The sequence below is a fragment of the Symphodus melops genome (assembly GCF_947650265.1).
Source record: "Symphodus melops genome assembly, chromosome: 7".
NCBI classification, from domain to species: Eukaryota; Metazoa; Chordata; class Actinopteri; order Labriformes; family Labridae; genus Symphodus; species Symphodus melops.
The window spans coordinates 6,351,818-6,369,457 of NC_136697.1; the positions used below are offsets into that span (position 1 = coordinate 6,351,818).

Below are 17,640 nucleotides of genomic sequence, written 5' to 3' on the forward strand. Positions count from 1 at the left end.
GTTTTCTGAACAGAGCCATGTGTCCGACGTGAACGGACAAATGGCTCTGTGTGTTTCCACTGCGGCAGGTGAAACTGATTAGCCGAGGCTCCCCTAATTCTCTGCGTTTCTCTCTCGGTCGCCCCCCCCTCCCCCCCCAACTCCTAAATGAAAGCTTGTTTTTAATAGGAACTGTGCTGGAAAGAGTTGATGTAATTGAGGGAGTTGCTTCTGAAGTGTTCCATTAAAATACACTTAGATTAACAGCCCCACAATTTAGTTAAAGGGAGGGGTGATTAATGGTAATAAAGGCACCTCAGAGCTGGAAAAGCAGGAGAGAAGTGCATTTGAGGTGAGGCCTGGCAGCGGGGGTGAGAAGGTATGAACATGTTTTGTTTGGCCAAGTCATCAAATGAACATGAGACTTTCCTGTGTATCTGGTTTGCTGTGAGGAAAAATCTCTGAAGCTGAAGTGGAGCTGTTTGCCGTGCATTGTTAGCCGGGCGAGCGTGCAGGCAGCTCCACCGCTGTGTGACTAAGTGTGTTGACAACTTCCCCACAGCGTCCCTTTGTTTCTACTGACGTTATTCCTCCGCTGGGAAAAACACATGCAGCCGATAAACCGTAACACTGACGCCAGGACAGAAATACTACTGATATCATTTTTAGGAAAAAAAAAAAAAAAAATGCGGGTCACGCAGGCTTTTACAAGCATTCTGTGTTAATGTTGGCAGGTCTCCGCTGAAGCACCTCAGATCATTTGGATCGTTGGCGTTCGGTTGAACAAAAGTTGACGAGGGTACCAGGGGTTGATCGCGATCAGATCTTCATGTTTGTGTCTGAGGATTGTTAAACATTCTGGTGACTGTACGAAATGTATCCTGAAACCTTTTCCTACGCCAGTGGTTTGTTGGTATTAAGTATCACAGTGTATTCAGACTGATAAACATGAGGGACAGACGTTTATCCATCTGATGGATCATTTGAGTCCAAGCAGTCCTGAAGCCGTGCTGTTCGTGCTGCTGCTGCGGTACATCTTCTTCTTGGGCTTTTTCCTCTTCCTCTTCCTCTTTATTGTTGCGTAGAGTAAAGATATGATACTTTAAATAATCCTGTGACAGAACACACAATTTAACACTGTGTTTTTTGAATATACACACAAACAGGCTGGAGACACACATGCACAAACAGGATCGTCTGGACATGCATAGAGAGATGTCAGAGTGAGGAGGCGGCCTACAGCGAGCGCTCCCGAGTTTCCAACCCAACGTCCCTGCAGAATCTAATTGCAGAGACCAAATAAGTCAAAGCAACCAACAGTTCATTTAGATGATGTACTCACCTATACTGTGTACCAAGTCCAGCTGCTTTATTCCAAGCACTGGGGTCTTTGTCGAATGGTTTGTTGTGGAAGTGGAAAAATATACTTTACATTTCGGCTTGTCCTCAGGATGAATTCAGATGAACAGTGATGATGTGCGTGTGAGAGAAACCATGAAGCAATGCTTGTGAGTCCAGTGTGAGAGATTTTTTTAAAAAAAGGTCAAAAGTTGAAAAAATCTGTGTTGAATCATACAGGGCTTTTCAGAGTGTTTCACTTCACCATCCGTGGAAATGTTGAAATCAAACATTGATGAAAGTGTCCCGGTGCTGCAGACGCTTGTTGTCCAAATCGCTAAAACACACTTAACAGTTGACAGCTCAGATGTGAACCTTGAACCTTCCAAAGAGTCGTTTACAAACCAATGGGTGAGGTCTAGGTGGCTTCAGAGCCCATGCATACTCAAATGGTCAAAGAGCTTTTACATCACAGGTCACCATCAGAATGATCTCATCCCATTCATACACCACCAACAAAGCAGTGGGAGCAACTCGGTGTTAAGTGTCTTTCCAAAGGACACATCGGACATGTTGCTGCAGGAGCATCTGGATGACAGACGACAACTCTCGACCAGCTGAGCCACAGCCGCCCCATAAACATTGACGTCGCCCGTGGATTATTGAACATTAAAACATCCTTGCTGATACAGTTTGCATGTACGCAAGATAAGCAAATTAGGGACCAACTCAGAGAAAGTCGGCTCCAAAGCTCTGTCAGAGGTCTAAAAGGGGGCAGACAGTCCAGTTCTTCAAACCTTCTTCTTCTTCGTTGTGGTTTTGTTCTCCACTGATCATTTCTTTGGCCACTTGAGAGGGAATATACCTCTCCCACCCACACAACACATCTGTGGCACCGCCAGCCGTAAACAAAAGAGCAGACAGGCTCCCCTCCAGCACACACGCGCATACACACACGCACACGCACCAGTGCTGTACATGTGCAGACCACAGGCACGCACACGGTTTCAACTTCCCAAATCGGCTGAATGTTTTTATGCAGAGAATTCCCCAGCTCCCCTGTCACAAACAATGGGGACTGAATAAACTGGATTTTCATTAGCTAGTCAAAATACAGATAACAAGAGCCCTGCTCAGGCTCGGACTCAATGTAAACTTACATCAGCCAAGTAAGCAATATCTGGAAACAAATGAATGAACAAATGCGGCTCTATCATTCTTGTGGCAGCAGATATTCCGATCTGCTGTTTTTAGAAACGTATCGGATCTCCCTGACGTGACCAATTGGCATCCCGCGGAGGATATTTTTGTTTCCCTTTTCATGCAACATCGCGTGACATTTGAACTCGAAGCATAAATTCACAGAAAGGCCGTCTCTCCGAGGCTCGACACTTCATCTCCCCTGGGCCAGGACCTGTCGTCACCAGGGGAGCAACCGTCATCTCAGGCACGCTGCTTGGCCACTGATTTTAAAAATCGCTAAATGTTTATGGGGGTGCCTGAAAGAAAATCGTACTTCCTGGCTGGGTGTCAGTCTGACCATGTCCTTAGTTGGACTCTCCCCTTTGATGAACTGTGAAATAGCTGATTTTCTACTATATTTTTTAGTTTTTGCTCTACAGTATAATAATTCATGTGATAATAACTATTGTTATGGTTGGAATATCTGGAAAGAAATGATGATCGTAATCACAGCAGACTGTTTACTCTGCTCTCTGACTTTTTACATTCGGGGAGGAGGACACTATTACACACAGTCCAAGTTGTGGAGCCTCTTTTAGTCTTGCAGTGATTTATTGGTTTCTGCGATGCAGAAAATTGCAATGAAACAAAGTCTAAATATTTACATAATCGGATGTGATTTCTGGTAAATAATATCCCATTACAGACGTCGGTATACTGTGAGTTTAATTCATAATTAAAGCTCCTCATGAGCCTTCGTGAAGGGAGATTCAAATGGCAGTTCTGCCTGGTCCAGGTTTAATGTGATCTACTATAGTATCAGAATTAACAAAGTCTTTTTAGACTCGAGTCGTGAGACCAAGCTGTGTGGTACTGTATAGTCAGATGTTAGTGGGACACAAAATGTAACTGATACATGTATTAGTGTTTGGAAAGTACTGAATCTGCCCATTCTGAAAGTCATTTAAGCAACACGTTTGAAAAACGTTGTGACAGGGACACGTTGTTCTCTTGAAAAGAGATTTTTAATCTTAATGACTTTTCTTTCCCGGTTAAATAAAAGTAATACTGATAACATTTTGACCTCTCAGCGTTTGACTTCAGATGCACTCAGCCTCTCTGTGATGCTCGTTTAAGACCTCGTCGTGTTTCCAACACGTTAACTCAGTTAATCTTGTTAACCGTGAGATGTTTCTCCAGGTGTTTCTTGTAAGCCTTTCACAACTTTTCCACTCTTTTGTTGCCACTTTACCAACTTTTATTTTTGTTGGCTTCCACCTTAAAACCGTCATATTATTTTCCAAAAACAATAAAATCCTCAGTGTTAACATTTGAAACATTGTCTTTGTGTGGTCTAATGTGGTGTCATGTTAGCAAATCATCACGTTCACTTTTTATTTACATTTCACTTTAAAGGAATTGGGGGTTGTATTATGAAGCCAATGGAAGTCGTTCACCACTTGCTAATGCGCCTATGGTAGTATTGTAAGTGTGAGCTCTCTATAGGACCAGGTATCACATGTGACCATGCATCTACATGCCCGCTCGTGTCTGCTCAGCATGAACCCCTCCGTCTTGAAGGGTTACTGTCTTTTCTTTAACCAGACTCTGTATCTCCAACTATTTTCCACTCCTATACATGCACCAGGATTTATGTTGACAACTGTTTCTATTTGGAACCTGCTAGACGTTCCTCTGCTTTCCTAAGAAATGAAAGCATAACAAACCACACTCTTTTTTTTTTTCTTTCTTTATTTAAGGCAAATAAATACCCCCATCTCCTCAAAACCACTGGATTCTGTGGTATAATATTGGGTACATAATGAGGTTTTAGAAAAATGATATGAATGGCTGTAGGAGAGCGCGTGGACCAACACAAGCACTCCTGTGTGCAGACACGCTGACATCATTAAAATGAGTCTTTCTCTGCAGTTTTCCTGAGCAGGAAACCAAACAGAGACGGGAGAAGCCGCTGGAAGCGATCTGTCGAGTGAATTTGCAAAATGAATTTTGTCCTGCTGAGCATCAATCAAACATATAGCTTTCAACCTTTCATAAATAAACCATTATTGTTATATTATTATTTTTTAAAATCTTTTCTATTGCTGCTGGGCTGCTTGTCACCAACAAACATTACGTCGTATTGCACACCATGATGATAATGTCTCATGTCAAAATGCACTCCCATTCCAAAATCAATCCACTAACTTAGATGGCATACTTGAAGCTGCAAAGAGGATGTGGCTTCTGTGTGTAACAATGTTTTCCAATTTAAAGAAGGATGCCAAAAATCACTCTGAAATATGTTTGAGTGAAGTTTGGTTGCCAGGGAGCGATTGTGGCGTATCGTGGCACACAGAAAAAGGCTTGTTCTCCCAAAATTAACATTACAACACACCAGGAAATATGTTGATGTGCTTTATGTTTACAGAGCAGCAGTTGATCTCGAGTCAGGGTAAGACGAGGACGATGAAACAGTGGAGAAGCCACAGGCCCACACAGCGTCTGTGTTATGACAGCGTGATGTCGACTTTGAGTTCAAACACTGAAAAACTGCAACTTATCAATGAAATAAACACAACAGCAGACGAGCAGACGGACGTGGGATTTGAGCATAAACCGATACTGGATCACCACAAGTTTCAAATCGCGTGATGCGTTCTTACTTCTCTCAAGTAGTTTCTTTTCTTCAGGAAAAGCAATAAAACTCCATTTGTGACGGATTGAGCCCACATACATATTTGTGAATGTGTGTCCTGATGTTGACCCTCACTGTGAACTACATTAGGCTACACATTCACCAGTTAATGCGTCTTCAGAAATGTCATCAGTATCTACCACAAGATGTGATGTGCTTAAGTCATCAGATGGATGAAGTTCTCCTACTGTGTAAAGGTTGTAGGTCTTGTAACAACAGGAGAGTTTAAAAAAAAAAAAAAAAAAAAAGATATTGAAAAAATATACATTTTCATTGCCGTGAAGCTGGGCTTAAACTTTGACTTTTCAGTTCCATAAAACGTCATGACCAGCTGTTGAATGAATGATGTCTTTATCTAGAGACAGGACAGTGGATCAAGTGAGAAACCAGGGAGAGGGAGAGAGTGGGGATTCACATCTGGGAGAGGAGCCGCATGTCAGATTCAAAATCGGCCTGATTCGATTGTTTTCCGTTGGAGTAAGATATCTGCCCATGAGCAAAGCTGCAGAGTGACGCGACCATTTTAACCGCGACCCCCCATTTCTGTTTTCCTCTCTGTCACTCGCGTGGAAGGACACAGAACGAGGAAGGCAGGGGCTCTACACGGCTCTCTGACACTCACTTATCTCACTCAACAAGCTTGTTGGCTTGTTGAACAAGTGGAGATAACATTGATATTATAAACATCTGTGATTTGAAATGTAAAACTTTTTTTTTTTCCGTCTCACCACGTGCCATTTAATGACGATCCTTGTCGTAAGTGTCGTGATTCATATTGATAAAAAGGGAAACTGGAATTCACGGAGCAGATAATGACATATGTATCGAAGGAGAAGCATGAAAATAATAGTGAAGAAAAAATGAACTAGCTCTGGTTAAAGGACTTGAGCTTGTAAAAGCCAAGCTCACTAGCTTATATACAGTAGCGCTGTCACGCACAGTGTCACGAACAGAGGAGACCCAAATGCACGACTCAAAAGGCAGAAGCAGTTTCTCAATCTGTTTAATGAAGGCAGGGTTCGGTACACGGTAGTCAGTCAATCCAGGCAGAGGTAACAAAAACGGCAGGCAGGAACCAGAAGTCAAAAACCACACGAGGTCAAAAACAGAAGCATGCTGGAAACGCTGCTACAAAGAGACGAGACGAACTGGCACAGAGTGAGGGGAAGGCAGACATTAAATACTGAACAGGGGGGTGGAGTTAACAAGACACAGGTGAGACACATCAGGTAATCAGACAGGAGGGAAACGAGGAACAAAGAGCACAAGACCAGAAATTGAGTACAAGAACAAAGTAAAACACAAGACATGACACATGAGGAAATAAACTAAACCCTAAACCAGGGAATGTGACAAGCGCTAGCTAATGCTGACAGCCCTGGTTTATACATAAAGAATTGCCACCATTACATCTATACTAACCATAATCAGTCATTATTTGTAATGTCTGAGAGAATTCTTTCCACTCGTCACCTCCCCTTCATTTGTCAAACTTGTTGCTGTGATCTTCATCCCTCCATCCTCCATGTCGTCAGTGTCGAGTCTCAGGGATAATGTTGAGGTGAGTGTCTATGAGTAACATGCTCTTTGTTTCTCCTATCAGTCTCGCCCTCTCTGGGTGCTTATTGAGCGTGTATGCCGGGTGCTGGGAGGTGTCATCAGTTCTTCAGTATACTGAGCTGGGACTGTGCAGAGTCCAGCAGACTTGTGGGTTGGCAGAATGGGACACGCTGTGCTGCAGAAGTTCTGCTTTGGCTGCAGAAAGAGGAGAAGGTTTTGAGATGAATGAATACAATCTACTGCTGACTTTTTCTGATTTCAGACTAACACTTGACAGGGTTTCACTAAACTGAGCAGACTGCATCAGGCTTATGGTTATTTATTACACACAGTGACGGGTATCTATGTGAACTCTGGGCATCAGGTTGCTCATAGGGACGGTTTTCCAGCTGTACTGGTTTGTGAGGAATGAAATAATTTAAGGCATATCATACTCTCCCTGCTGTTTCCCTCTCGCTTTTTATTTGCTATGGCCGTTCACTTCTTCAATCACTCCTCTGCTCTTTGCTTCTGTCATTTCAACCAAAGACCTTCAGCAGCCACTGTGTGCTTTTGGTCAGAGTCGGAATGTGTGAGTAACAGTGCACCTGACGCTGCTCGCTCAGACAGACGGGGAGCAGAGCTGGATGGGGCGCTTTGGGGTTCTGCCGTGCAGTGATGTCTCTCTGAGACAACAGCAGAGCCACTGTGTCATTTATGAACTCCAGACAGTCAAAGTGTAGCTGACGACTGCTTTTACCTCTGACGCTTGGTAACCACTGTTTCCCAGAATTCACTGTGTTTCGTGGCGACCTACAGGCAGCTCGACTTTTGTGATCTGACCCGCTTTCTTTAGTTTATTAAAAAAGGAATAGACATAAGCACACCGTAGCACTCTGTTACTTCATTGACATGACACAATGTCTGCTTAGTAACATGTCAAAAAGTTTTAGCAATGTTTGTCCTCTCCTGCTACCCTTCCCTCAAGTACTGTACTATTCAGCATGTGCATGAAATGTAGCAGGCTTTGATTTGGGGCTCAGAGAAGATGTCAGCTTGGGGTCCCTTCAGGTTCTGAGATATATTCTGGGGACAGAACATGAAGTGCTTTTAACCTGAGAAGCAAAACCTTAAACTCAATCCGTTCAATCAAGCAATGGGGAGCCAGTGTACGCTTGTTCAAACATGAATATTGTGCTTTCATTTGTTATTTAGAGCCTTGTCTTGTGGTTCAACTTCATATTAACATGTAATGAGCTTGAACTTAACTGATGCCACTTACAAATGTAAAAATAAAGAAGACCGTGTCACATTGAACCATGGTTTTGTTAACCATTGAATGAAAATGGTTCAGTTGTTGAATGTTTGTCAGGTTTATATCAAGCCAAACACACCAACAATTTGTCCTCTTTGTTCCAACAGGAAGGCCGGCCTCATCCTCTCCCAGCTGGACGAGCTCTCCCCGTGGTGTAAAGGTCTCCTCCAGGAGCCCAAGATCGGCCTCCGCAGGATGTCCCTCAAGTTCCTGTCCTGCCGTTACACCGACACCAAGACCTTCGGCCTGAACTGGTCCGACATGAGTCAGGACGTGCACAAGGCCTGTGATGAGCAGATGCTCACGGTCATGTACAACGACTATGGCGAGCCCAAGGAGCTGTAAAGTTGACGGGAGCTCAGATGGGTACAGAGAAACGAGAGATTTGTCAAAGCCAATAGACGAACTGTTCAAATGAAGGTTTCACATTTGTTTCCAGATTCCACATGGGGTTTTTTTCTTCTTTAGTGAGGCACTTATCATTCTGGACACCATTAGCTCAGCTCTCCCTAACTATTGGTAAATGTATTCAAAAGTGTAATAAGCGCTCTCAGCAGCTCTAATGCATGATGGGATCTTTTAATCCTTGGCCGTTATTTGACGACTGCTGAAGTCCATCCTTACCGCCCTTTGATCATCTGTCCTTGGTCTTTTTTAATTTCTGCATTCGTCCATAATAATTCCTTTATCAGCCAAGCACTGAGGCACCATGTGACGTCAGAGATGTTAGAGTTTAACGACAGTAAGTTCAAAATAATAACAAGGTTTGCGGTTTAATCTGGTAGCTTTTTAAGCACCTTGGTCAAAAAGCAGAACCCTCTCTGCCAGAGCTCAGGCCAGCACTTCTTTAGGTGGTCCATTGTTTTCAGCGAGTGTTTGTCAAATGAAGACAAAAGGCCATGTTTGTACAGGATTCGATTTACCCGGAGAAGCCGTGCTAATTTTCATGAATTCCTGAGGATGTCTGTGTTTTCAATACCTTGCAAATCAACCATGTCAGTAATTTGTAAAGTAGGTATTCTAGGGCAAATTACCAACCAAACAAACACAAAGGTCCTCTGATAAAAGTAAACCAACATCAATCAGCATCTCAGTAATTCTCCAGTTGTTTTTTAAGTAGGGCTCTGCAGCATGTTTTCCTCTCTTTCTGGTCGTGAATAATAGAGGCTGTGTTTGTAAGAAAGGTTTTAACAGCGTTTTGGGTGCAATAGTTTTGGCTCATCTCGCTACAGTATGTAGACCCATTCTCAGATAAAGCAAACCGAAGAACCAGATTTCAGAGAGTGCCCAGATGGAGTATGTGCTCTGCAGAATGTGGTCAGCTGAATGCTCAATCTAAGATAAGATAAAGCTTACCTTGGTGCCAGAGGTAAAGGTTGGTAACTGTCTTATTGTGGTAGTTTCCGTGTGCAGGGAAGTAATGGACAAACCAAGACAGTTAGGAAACCCGGATTTCTTAAGTGCAGTAAGTCAACGATTCAAACAAATGGGAGGTCATATTTTGTTGACATTAAATTGTGATGAATATATTATTATCCCTTACAAAGCAAACGTTTTATTGAACCATGCTTCTTGTTCTTTCTGTCGTTGATGGACTTTATGATTGTTATTGAACAGAAGAGCACATCTTTCTTTTTTTGGTCATTACAAAAATCTGACAGATTAGTGTAATCTAAAAGGGAAAGTGGGAGTTTTGTGGTCTTCATATTCATTCAGAGCTTAAATGTCAGATCTGGGACATGCAGCTTCTCCTTTGTGCCTGTTTTAATCATAGTGATCACTTTTCTTTAAGTAACTCCTGATGTCAAACCTGATGGCCAAATAACGGAGAGTGATTTACATTTTACTTGTCCGACCACATCCTTCCTGCGGATGTAGATAGCTGCCTCTATGAGCTGAGGTCAGGTCTTAGTTCTAAAGTCTTTGTCTAATCTTTAGTTGTAAGTAAAGAGTACATGACCAATGGATCGAGGAAGTGTGGGTCTTTTGTAAAAACACAAATCTTTTAAAATTAATTGTTCCTTCGGTTTCACTAAGCCATCGCTGCCATTGGTCGATATTTTACTGCTTCTGATGCTTGTCGTTTATAAATGCTGAATAACTGCAGCACACACCCAGCAGGTGAACACTTTGCTCGACCTTCCTCCAGCTGTGACGTGAGTTCTGCTGCTGTTTAGTGTGTTGTTGCCTATGTACAGTACATCCAGCCTTATCAAGATTAGCCCATTTATTATAATGTCTCTGTTATCATACTTTAAAGATACCTTCCACATGAACATGGTCAATTCACTGATACATGACTTATGAGGAAAGGCAGTGAATAAAAGGGAATGACATGTGGGGAAACTATGAAGAAGGGTTAGAGCCACATTTAGGGATGAATAATCAGAGTTCTCGAGATTAAAGCCATAAATGTACAACAATAAAATTGTGACTTTAATAATACTGAAAATTTATGAGATTAAATGTGTTAATTTACTAAATTAAAATCGTACATTTCCAAGATTAGTTTGTTATTTAAGTCTATAGTTATATCTATAGAGCGGTAGCCGCCTGTGCTAAAAGGAGCATAAATGTGTCAGTATTAGCTTCCCATACAAGGAAAAACACATCATCAAGTCATCGTTAAGTATCGGGACTCTGAACAGAGGCTGCAGGGAAGTGAAGCAGAGGAAACGTATTCGAGGGTTTTTCTTTCATCTTTGTCTCGCAGGCGTGTAACCATCAACCAATCAGAGTAATGATTTTAAACAAAGCCTAACTGGAATCCAATTCCAAATATCCTAAATGTATGACTTTACCCTTCTTTACTTAAAACTTTAATCTTGATATACTAGATTTTTTTTTTCTTGAGTGTTGCCCTGATGAAAAAAAACAGTTTGACCAAGCAGTGTCACGTTAGAAGAGAAACAGAGATGGGCTGCTGGGAGGGATTTTTATATTTTCGACATTCAAAGAGAAAGTTGTACAGAACATTTATGATAAAGTTTTAGAGATATATAACCTGCTGAATGTACTTTCAATAGTTTGCATTTATATCAGAGGCTGTTACAGAGGACTTTTATTTGATCTGTGTACGTCCATATTTTCTCTCCATGCTCCTTAAAAGTTACCGAACCGGACAGCGCCTTCTCCTTTATTGTTTTAAAGTTTAACCAATGAACGCTGTAAAAACAAACTAACATGTTTGTACCTGCTTCTTTGTATGGTCAAATCCTCATGCAATAATCTTAATCTCTTTCACATTTTGCATTAACTCTTTGTGTTAACGTGCAGACCTTTGGACCTTTCTTTGACCTCTGTACATGTCGCTGTGCTGGAGATTGATGTCAAAGAGAAGCAGAACGTATTTGAGTTGTTGAGTTTGACCGAGTCTCATATGTGAATACTAAACTGAACACTTGTAGATTTTTGTATAGGCGGCACAGTGTTTCATGAAAGCATCTCATTGTAGTACAGCTCAGTGTTTCTTTTTGTACATACATGTAGAACATCTGATATGTTGTGTGCTTTAGTAGGTTCAGTATTGTACTGTAAAATCTGCTGTGTAGCTTAGTAAAAAAAAAAAAACAGGGTTTTACTGAAAACAATCGTTGTCGTGAAGCTGGAGTCAAAAGGTTGATATTAAACATGATGATGTAACTTCATGTCAAGATATAAAAAAGATTTTATCTGAAATGAAGGCAACAAGACTGAGATTTTTTGACCCTTGAGAAAAATGTGAACTATCTACTATCTGCATGACATTGGTCTGTCTACTGTATGTGGCTCTCATACATTTAACTTTTACACTTTTATCTTTGCTACTTACAAAAAAACAATAAAGAATATATTGTGAAAGTGGCTGTTGAGATATTTACCTTCTGTCAAAGTTTTTTGTTGTTTTAGCAAGACTGCTTTGTGAAGTCAATAAAAGAACATAGTTCCACATGGGTAGGGTCTTTTATGCTATGTTGTGTCCTAACAGCACGCTCGGCGAGCCAGCAACACAATTAACTTGATGCTAATGTTCCATATTGGAGTGTCCTACCCGCCCACGAGCAACACAGTGCAAAGTAGTGCAGCAGTGCAACGCACAGCTAACGCAAAGCAAAGGCAAAGCAGCAGTTGATGAATGAGGAGCGAGGAAGGAGGGGCTCTACAAGTCACTGAAGAATATTCACTTTTCTTACTCGACAGAGCTTGTTAGTTTGTTTTCCCCAGCTCACCACGACCCGTTTATTCAAAAGCCTCTTGGTGTTGGGATTAACATTTCTGCAGAGGGGAAACGACTGAAATTCACAGAGCAGAGAAGGAAATTATTAACAGTTGCAGTGTGGTCAATCAGTGTGCTGCGAGAACATGTTACTTTACATGAGTGCATACATGACCTAAATCATTGAGAACCAACTTAAGCATTATTGTTTGTTTGTTTTTTTAATATATATTTATTAATTCATGGACCAAATGAAACAATGAAATCCAAATATTAAATCTCAAATCTTGAATTAAAAGAATAAGAATAATCTGTTGCAGTGCTTCCTAAACATGACTGTGAAGTGTGTTTTAAATCTAAATCCACTCTGATCCTGTATTTGATCATGTCTATAAACCCCTCTAATCCTGCTCAGAACAGGCTGTTTTTGTGTCTGTAGCTTTAAATATGTAAATGAGCTGTCTGACCACGCCCCTTCTCTGGAAGGGCTTTCTCGCTGCGTATCTCGTATAAAGCTGGGACCGGCTCTAAACCCCCACTACCCCCAACGGGAAAAAGTGGTGTGTATAATGGAGGGATCTTGTCATATTACAACTTTAGTCTCTTCCAACTTAAATCTCCTAAATGTAAGACTTAATTGTGTAATTAAGGACGTATCAGTACTCCATTGCAAAAGTAATCCCTGAACTAAATGTCAACGAGTGATCCAAACTATTAGCTTTAATCCCACAATATTACTGTTGAGCAACCGGGCTCTCGTTTCACCTCTTCCCACTTCAGCATCAACTGGGATCAGGGGTTAAACAGATTTACCAGAACTTTAAAAAATTGTTAGCATTAATACAAAAATAAAGATATTTTCTCTTCAAATGCTCTGAAATCAATCCAATGAGGACACTCAAAGGGTTGGTATAAAGATATTTATTTCTTAAAGAGTATAAAGTACAGTACAGCATCACAGGAGAACACGATTACACGATCGTTGATACATTTGTATGGAGACCCATTCTGAGGTCCCAACATGCAGGCAGGAGTGTGAAGGTCATGTGGAGCTCAATAATGACGCAGACTTCCCAAAGTATTTCCCTTTTATTTTCATCACTATTTTCATCTATCCACTGTTATGTGGTAATCAAGGTGAACATCTCAAGTGCATCTTTGACATGGTGACTGTGTAATGAGAAATATACAGCATCATGTGTGACATTTGGTGGATCTGACAGTGATACATATGGGAAGCCTTGTGTTAGAGTTACATTGTACAGATAAGTGTTTGTATTGGTATAAATAGTGTGTTGACTTGTGCAACTAATACGTGATCTAGCAGATATATAGGTGGTCCAAATATATTAGTCTATACATGTTAGTCTTTACAGATGTGTATCCTTCACTTTCCCAACAAGCCTGATGGCTCTGGTGCACAATAATGAAGTCCTTTCAGGGCTCAGGGATGGGTTGGTGGGATGTAATGTAATGATTTTGTCAAGTGAAAAATAATCAGGAATCTCTTTTTTTTTTTTTGGTAACGGAGATCGGATTTTAGCAGCCCGTTTGGATTCCATAACAACAAATGATGTATGATCTGCCATATCATTTTTAGCTTCATTCAAACGTCCATGCTGCACTCTGAAGTGATTTTATGGAAAGCTAATGTTTGTTCTGGTCTGCTGCAGTAGCCTCTACTTCATTGAGGCACGGCCAGTTGTTTTGTTTTTTTCTACATCCCAGCACTAATCAAGTCCAGAAACGTCCGTGCATCTGTGTACATCTGTGATTTGATCCAATTAGGAGTTCTTGTTTTGTTCAGGAGAAGATAAACCTCAGAGTTTTCTTAGTCAGACTCCAAATCTTCAAATATGACATATCTGGTCGGACACAAATCCAGCAGTGAAGATAACATTTCACCTCTTAACAGGGAAGAAAAACAATATACAAGTTTCACAAGTGGATGTTTGGCTGGATTGATGCAGGAAGGAATTTTTAAACAAACATGACTCATGTGCGATGCTTTCAAACCGAACAATCAAAAATAAAAAAATAGACGAAATAAAACTTTTTTTTGAAAGACGTCTGTCTTCAATCGCATTCTTTGCATTACGAATGTTAAAAATTGAATATTTTTGTATTTGTTTGTTGTGGTGTACAGTCTGTGGTTTGACTTTGTTTAATACAAGTTCAGCCTCTTTCATCCCTCCATCTCACTGCATTCCTCCTCCTCCTTTCAAGGTCTTGGCTTTGCTCTTATTCTCCTCTGCGTCTGGATCACGGCAAGTGCACTCATCCTGGTCGCAGTCGGCCCCAAACTGAATGACCTGTGTGTAAACAAGAAGAACATTCATCCCTTAAGCTTCCCAAAGCCACCATACATCTTTAAATATGCAGCAGGATCTCAATGAAAACACGCACAATGTGACTTTCAGAGACGTTCTGCTACGGATGTCATTTTTAATGGATGACTAAACGGAGACAAACATATGTTGCACAGTCTGATTGGGATTGTCTATGTAAAATCCTGCATGTATAGCACAGGTTCTTTTCAAGTGTTATCCTGGGAAAGAGAGAAGAGACTCAGCAGAGTAAAATGAAACGTTACATCAGGTGGTTCAGTGAAAGTTGACTCCTATAAAAACTCAAAAATCAGCCTTATAATGTGTTTGCTAGTAAACATCTTATCCTCCTCTTCTGCTTTGTGTCTGTGCTGAAAGGTAAGTAGTGTTTAGTAACCCAAGCGCCGTCTAAGTAGACTTGTTATATTTCCTCACAGTTTCAAAGAGGACTCCAACGGCCCCCCGGAGGCCGATAAAGTGCATGATGTGAAATGGTTCAACGTGGCCTTTGAATGCCGAAGAAGCCCTGAGGGTCTTCAGGGGGGGGGGCGCACCGCCGTGGAGGTGAACGGATGAACACATGTTAAGAATCAACAACAAGAGGCTGCCAGCTCTTGTCTAGGAAGCGAGCCATCACCACAGGTTGCAAAATAAACTCTGGTGCCCCGCGAAGCAGTCTGTTGCAAGAAATGTAAACATTTGCTCCTGGAGAGAAGAAGAGAGAGGAAGACTGAGAGAACGAGAGGGGTAAAAGGAGAGTGGGAGGCCTAGAAAGAAAATAAGGATGAAGGTAACAAGGCGAGGAAGAGTGGGAGGTAGCAGCTTGTCGACCTTCAGTGCTGCCCTCAGTTTAGAGGGAGACGGGGTTGATGGTGGGGGTTATGGTTTCACTGCAGAAGGACCAGCTACCTTTAAAACAAGGGTTAAAAGCTAACGCTAACAGTAATGCATGTTCCAGCGGACCTCCGGCATAACATCGAGTATAATGTAATTTAAATGTCAACATTCAACCCTTCTCAGTTCTATGTAAAGAGGCACCAGCAGATTGAATCACCTGTGGTTTGGTCGCTCCAGGTGACCAGGTAGACGCTATTACAGTCAGCCTGCGTTCATGCTGGAGGTATCTGATCGGAAGGCGGGTTCAGGGTCAGTTCTCGTCCATAAGCAGATTATATGTAAGTCCTGCTCTCATCGCTCCCTCCCCTCAAACCCCCTTCCACGCCAAAAAAAAGTGTCAGAGAACTGAAACCGAAATTATAATTATGTCATTATAAAATTTAACTTGCATCGTTAAAAAAAAAATAATAATAATTTAAAGTCATTGGAAAAAGAAAAACATGAAGAAAACATTTGGAAATTGTCACCGAAGAACGTGAAAGTTATCAAATAAAATATTTTTAAGCATTTTCTTTGTTCTTCATTGAAATTGTTTCAGCGCCAGCACCAGTTTTAGTTGCAATCCATTTATTTATTTTTATTTATTTTTTTATGTTTCACAATTTAAATGTTTCAATGCCTTCTTAGTTCAGGTGTTTTTAAAATGCTAACATTTAGCTGTCACTGTTCTGGCTCCATATCATCTCTCCTTGGAGTTTTTCCCTAAATCATACCTGCAGCACGCCTGTATATAACAGCAAAACTGTCTGATCCATAAAAAAACATCAGCTGGGCCCTCTTGTAATCTTATCGGCCACCCCAGGTGCTAGCCAAAAATTAGACAACTCTGTCTTTGCCATGCCAGAGGTGGGACTTGTTTGAAATCTACCATTCAGGCTGTGTTGCAACAGGCAGCAGGTAGTTCTCAGTGTGAAGGTGCATTTTTTACAATATACTTTATATTGTGATTTTCGACATTCATATTGATTTGAGTCCTTGAAGAGTTAGCATATGTTGCCATTATTATTGTTGTGTTACTGAAAAGGCGATGTGTTGAGTGCAGACAGAAGAGGAAAATAAATGCTCTTCCTTCATGTGTGTTCACACAAGCTTCAGGCCATCCCTGCACAAGTCAGTGCCAGTCAAAAAGAGTCTGGGGACGCCCCTGGATAGCGAAGTATTGAAACTTCAGCAAATGGCATTAAAATATTACATCAAGCAGAGAGAATATGTGCTGTGGGTCACACTGCATTAAAAAGCTGTTATTTCCTGCACCTGCAAAAGTGCAGCCACATAGAAACAGAGAGTGGCAGTGGCAGTCAGGATGCTGACTCTCACAGCGGTTTGGTTAACTTCCTCAGAACGACCCCCGCTCGCTGTGCTGCTGTTTTACAGTGGCCGAGCAAACCGCAGACCGTCAGACACCTCGCCGTTCCCACCCTCATACCCTCCACTCCCCCTTCTCCTGTTAAAAAAAAAAAAAAAAAAAAAAGCAGTGAGTGGCAGTCTCGCAGCTCATTTATTACGATGGCAGCTACACACTCGCTGAACTCCTTCTCCGTTTAGGAAGGAGCTGCCGGTGAGTCATGGCGTGCTGCGGACATGAAGGAGACAGGCGGGACTCAGCCAACTGAAGGCCGTAGGAATTAATAGGCAGGGCCCCCTGAATGAGTGTCATTAATGTGCGGCTGTACAGTAGCCAAATAGGGTATAGTTTGGGGGCTCTCATGAAAGCAGAAAAATAGGAGGAAAAAATGGTGTTTATGTAGAAGTAGTGAGGGAGTGAGTGGCCTGGTTTCCACCACTGGCCCGACCTGGGTTTGCTCATTATTATTTATATTATTGCTCTCAGACACCAGAAGTCATTTAGAGCAATTACTGTAATGTGATGCATTTGTAGCAAGCACAAGCAAGAATAAGGATTTTAGTTCATACTACTAGAACCCAGATTTGTCACTGCTTTTGGTAAATGGAGTAATTACTTCTTTTTTTTCGAAGCAGCCTTTTTTTTTTGTATACCAATTCCTTGACGCATTCTTTCTCATTGGACTGTCTATTACTTAAATCGCTGAATTTGATTTAAACAAAAAATGAAGAAGAAGCCTTTCCATGCCACCACCCCTAAGTTTGTTTTTGTATTTCACTTTGCGTCATCCCTGCTTGATCTTTCTCTCTTTCTTTCCTTTTTTTC

At 41.5% G+C, this 17,640-nt stretch overlaps 2 protein-coding genes across 12 annotated transcripts in view; one reads left to right on the top strand and one right to left on the bottom strand.

Moving 5' to 3' along the window:
- Nucleotides 1–8,682, top strand: part of astn1 (astrotactin 1) — a 393,364-nt gene extending 384,682 nt beyond the window's left edge. For all 11 annotated transcript variants that reach the window (XM_079347778.1, XM_079347781.1, XM_079347782.1 and 8 more), the window contains one exon: nt 8,159–8,682. In XM_079347778.1, the coding sequence (XP_079203904.1) occupies nt 8,159–8,396 (238 nt within the window). In that variant the 3' untranslated portion in view covers nt 8,397–8,682. The remainder of the gene's footprint in view (nt 1–8,158) is intronic.
- Nucleotides 8,683–13,152: 4,470 nt separating this feature from the next.
- pappa2 (pappalysin 2) overlaps nt 13,153–17,640 on the bottom strand; it is an 83,661-nt gene continuing 79,173 nt past the window's right edge. The window contains exon 27 of the mRNA XM_079347773.1: nt 13,153–14,558. Coding sequence (XP_079203899.1) covers nt 14,445–14,558 — 114 coding nt within the window. The 3' untranslated portion in view covers nt 13,153–14,444. The remainder of the gene's footprint in view (nt 14,559–17,640) is intronic.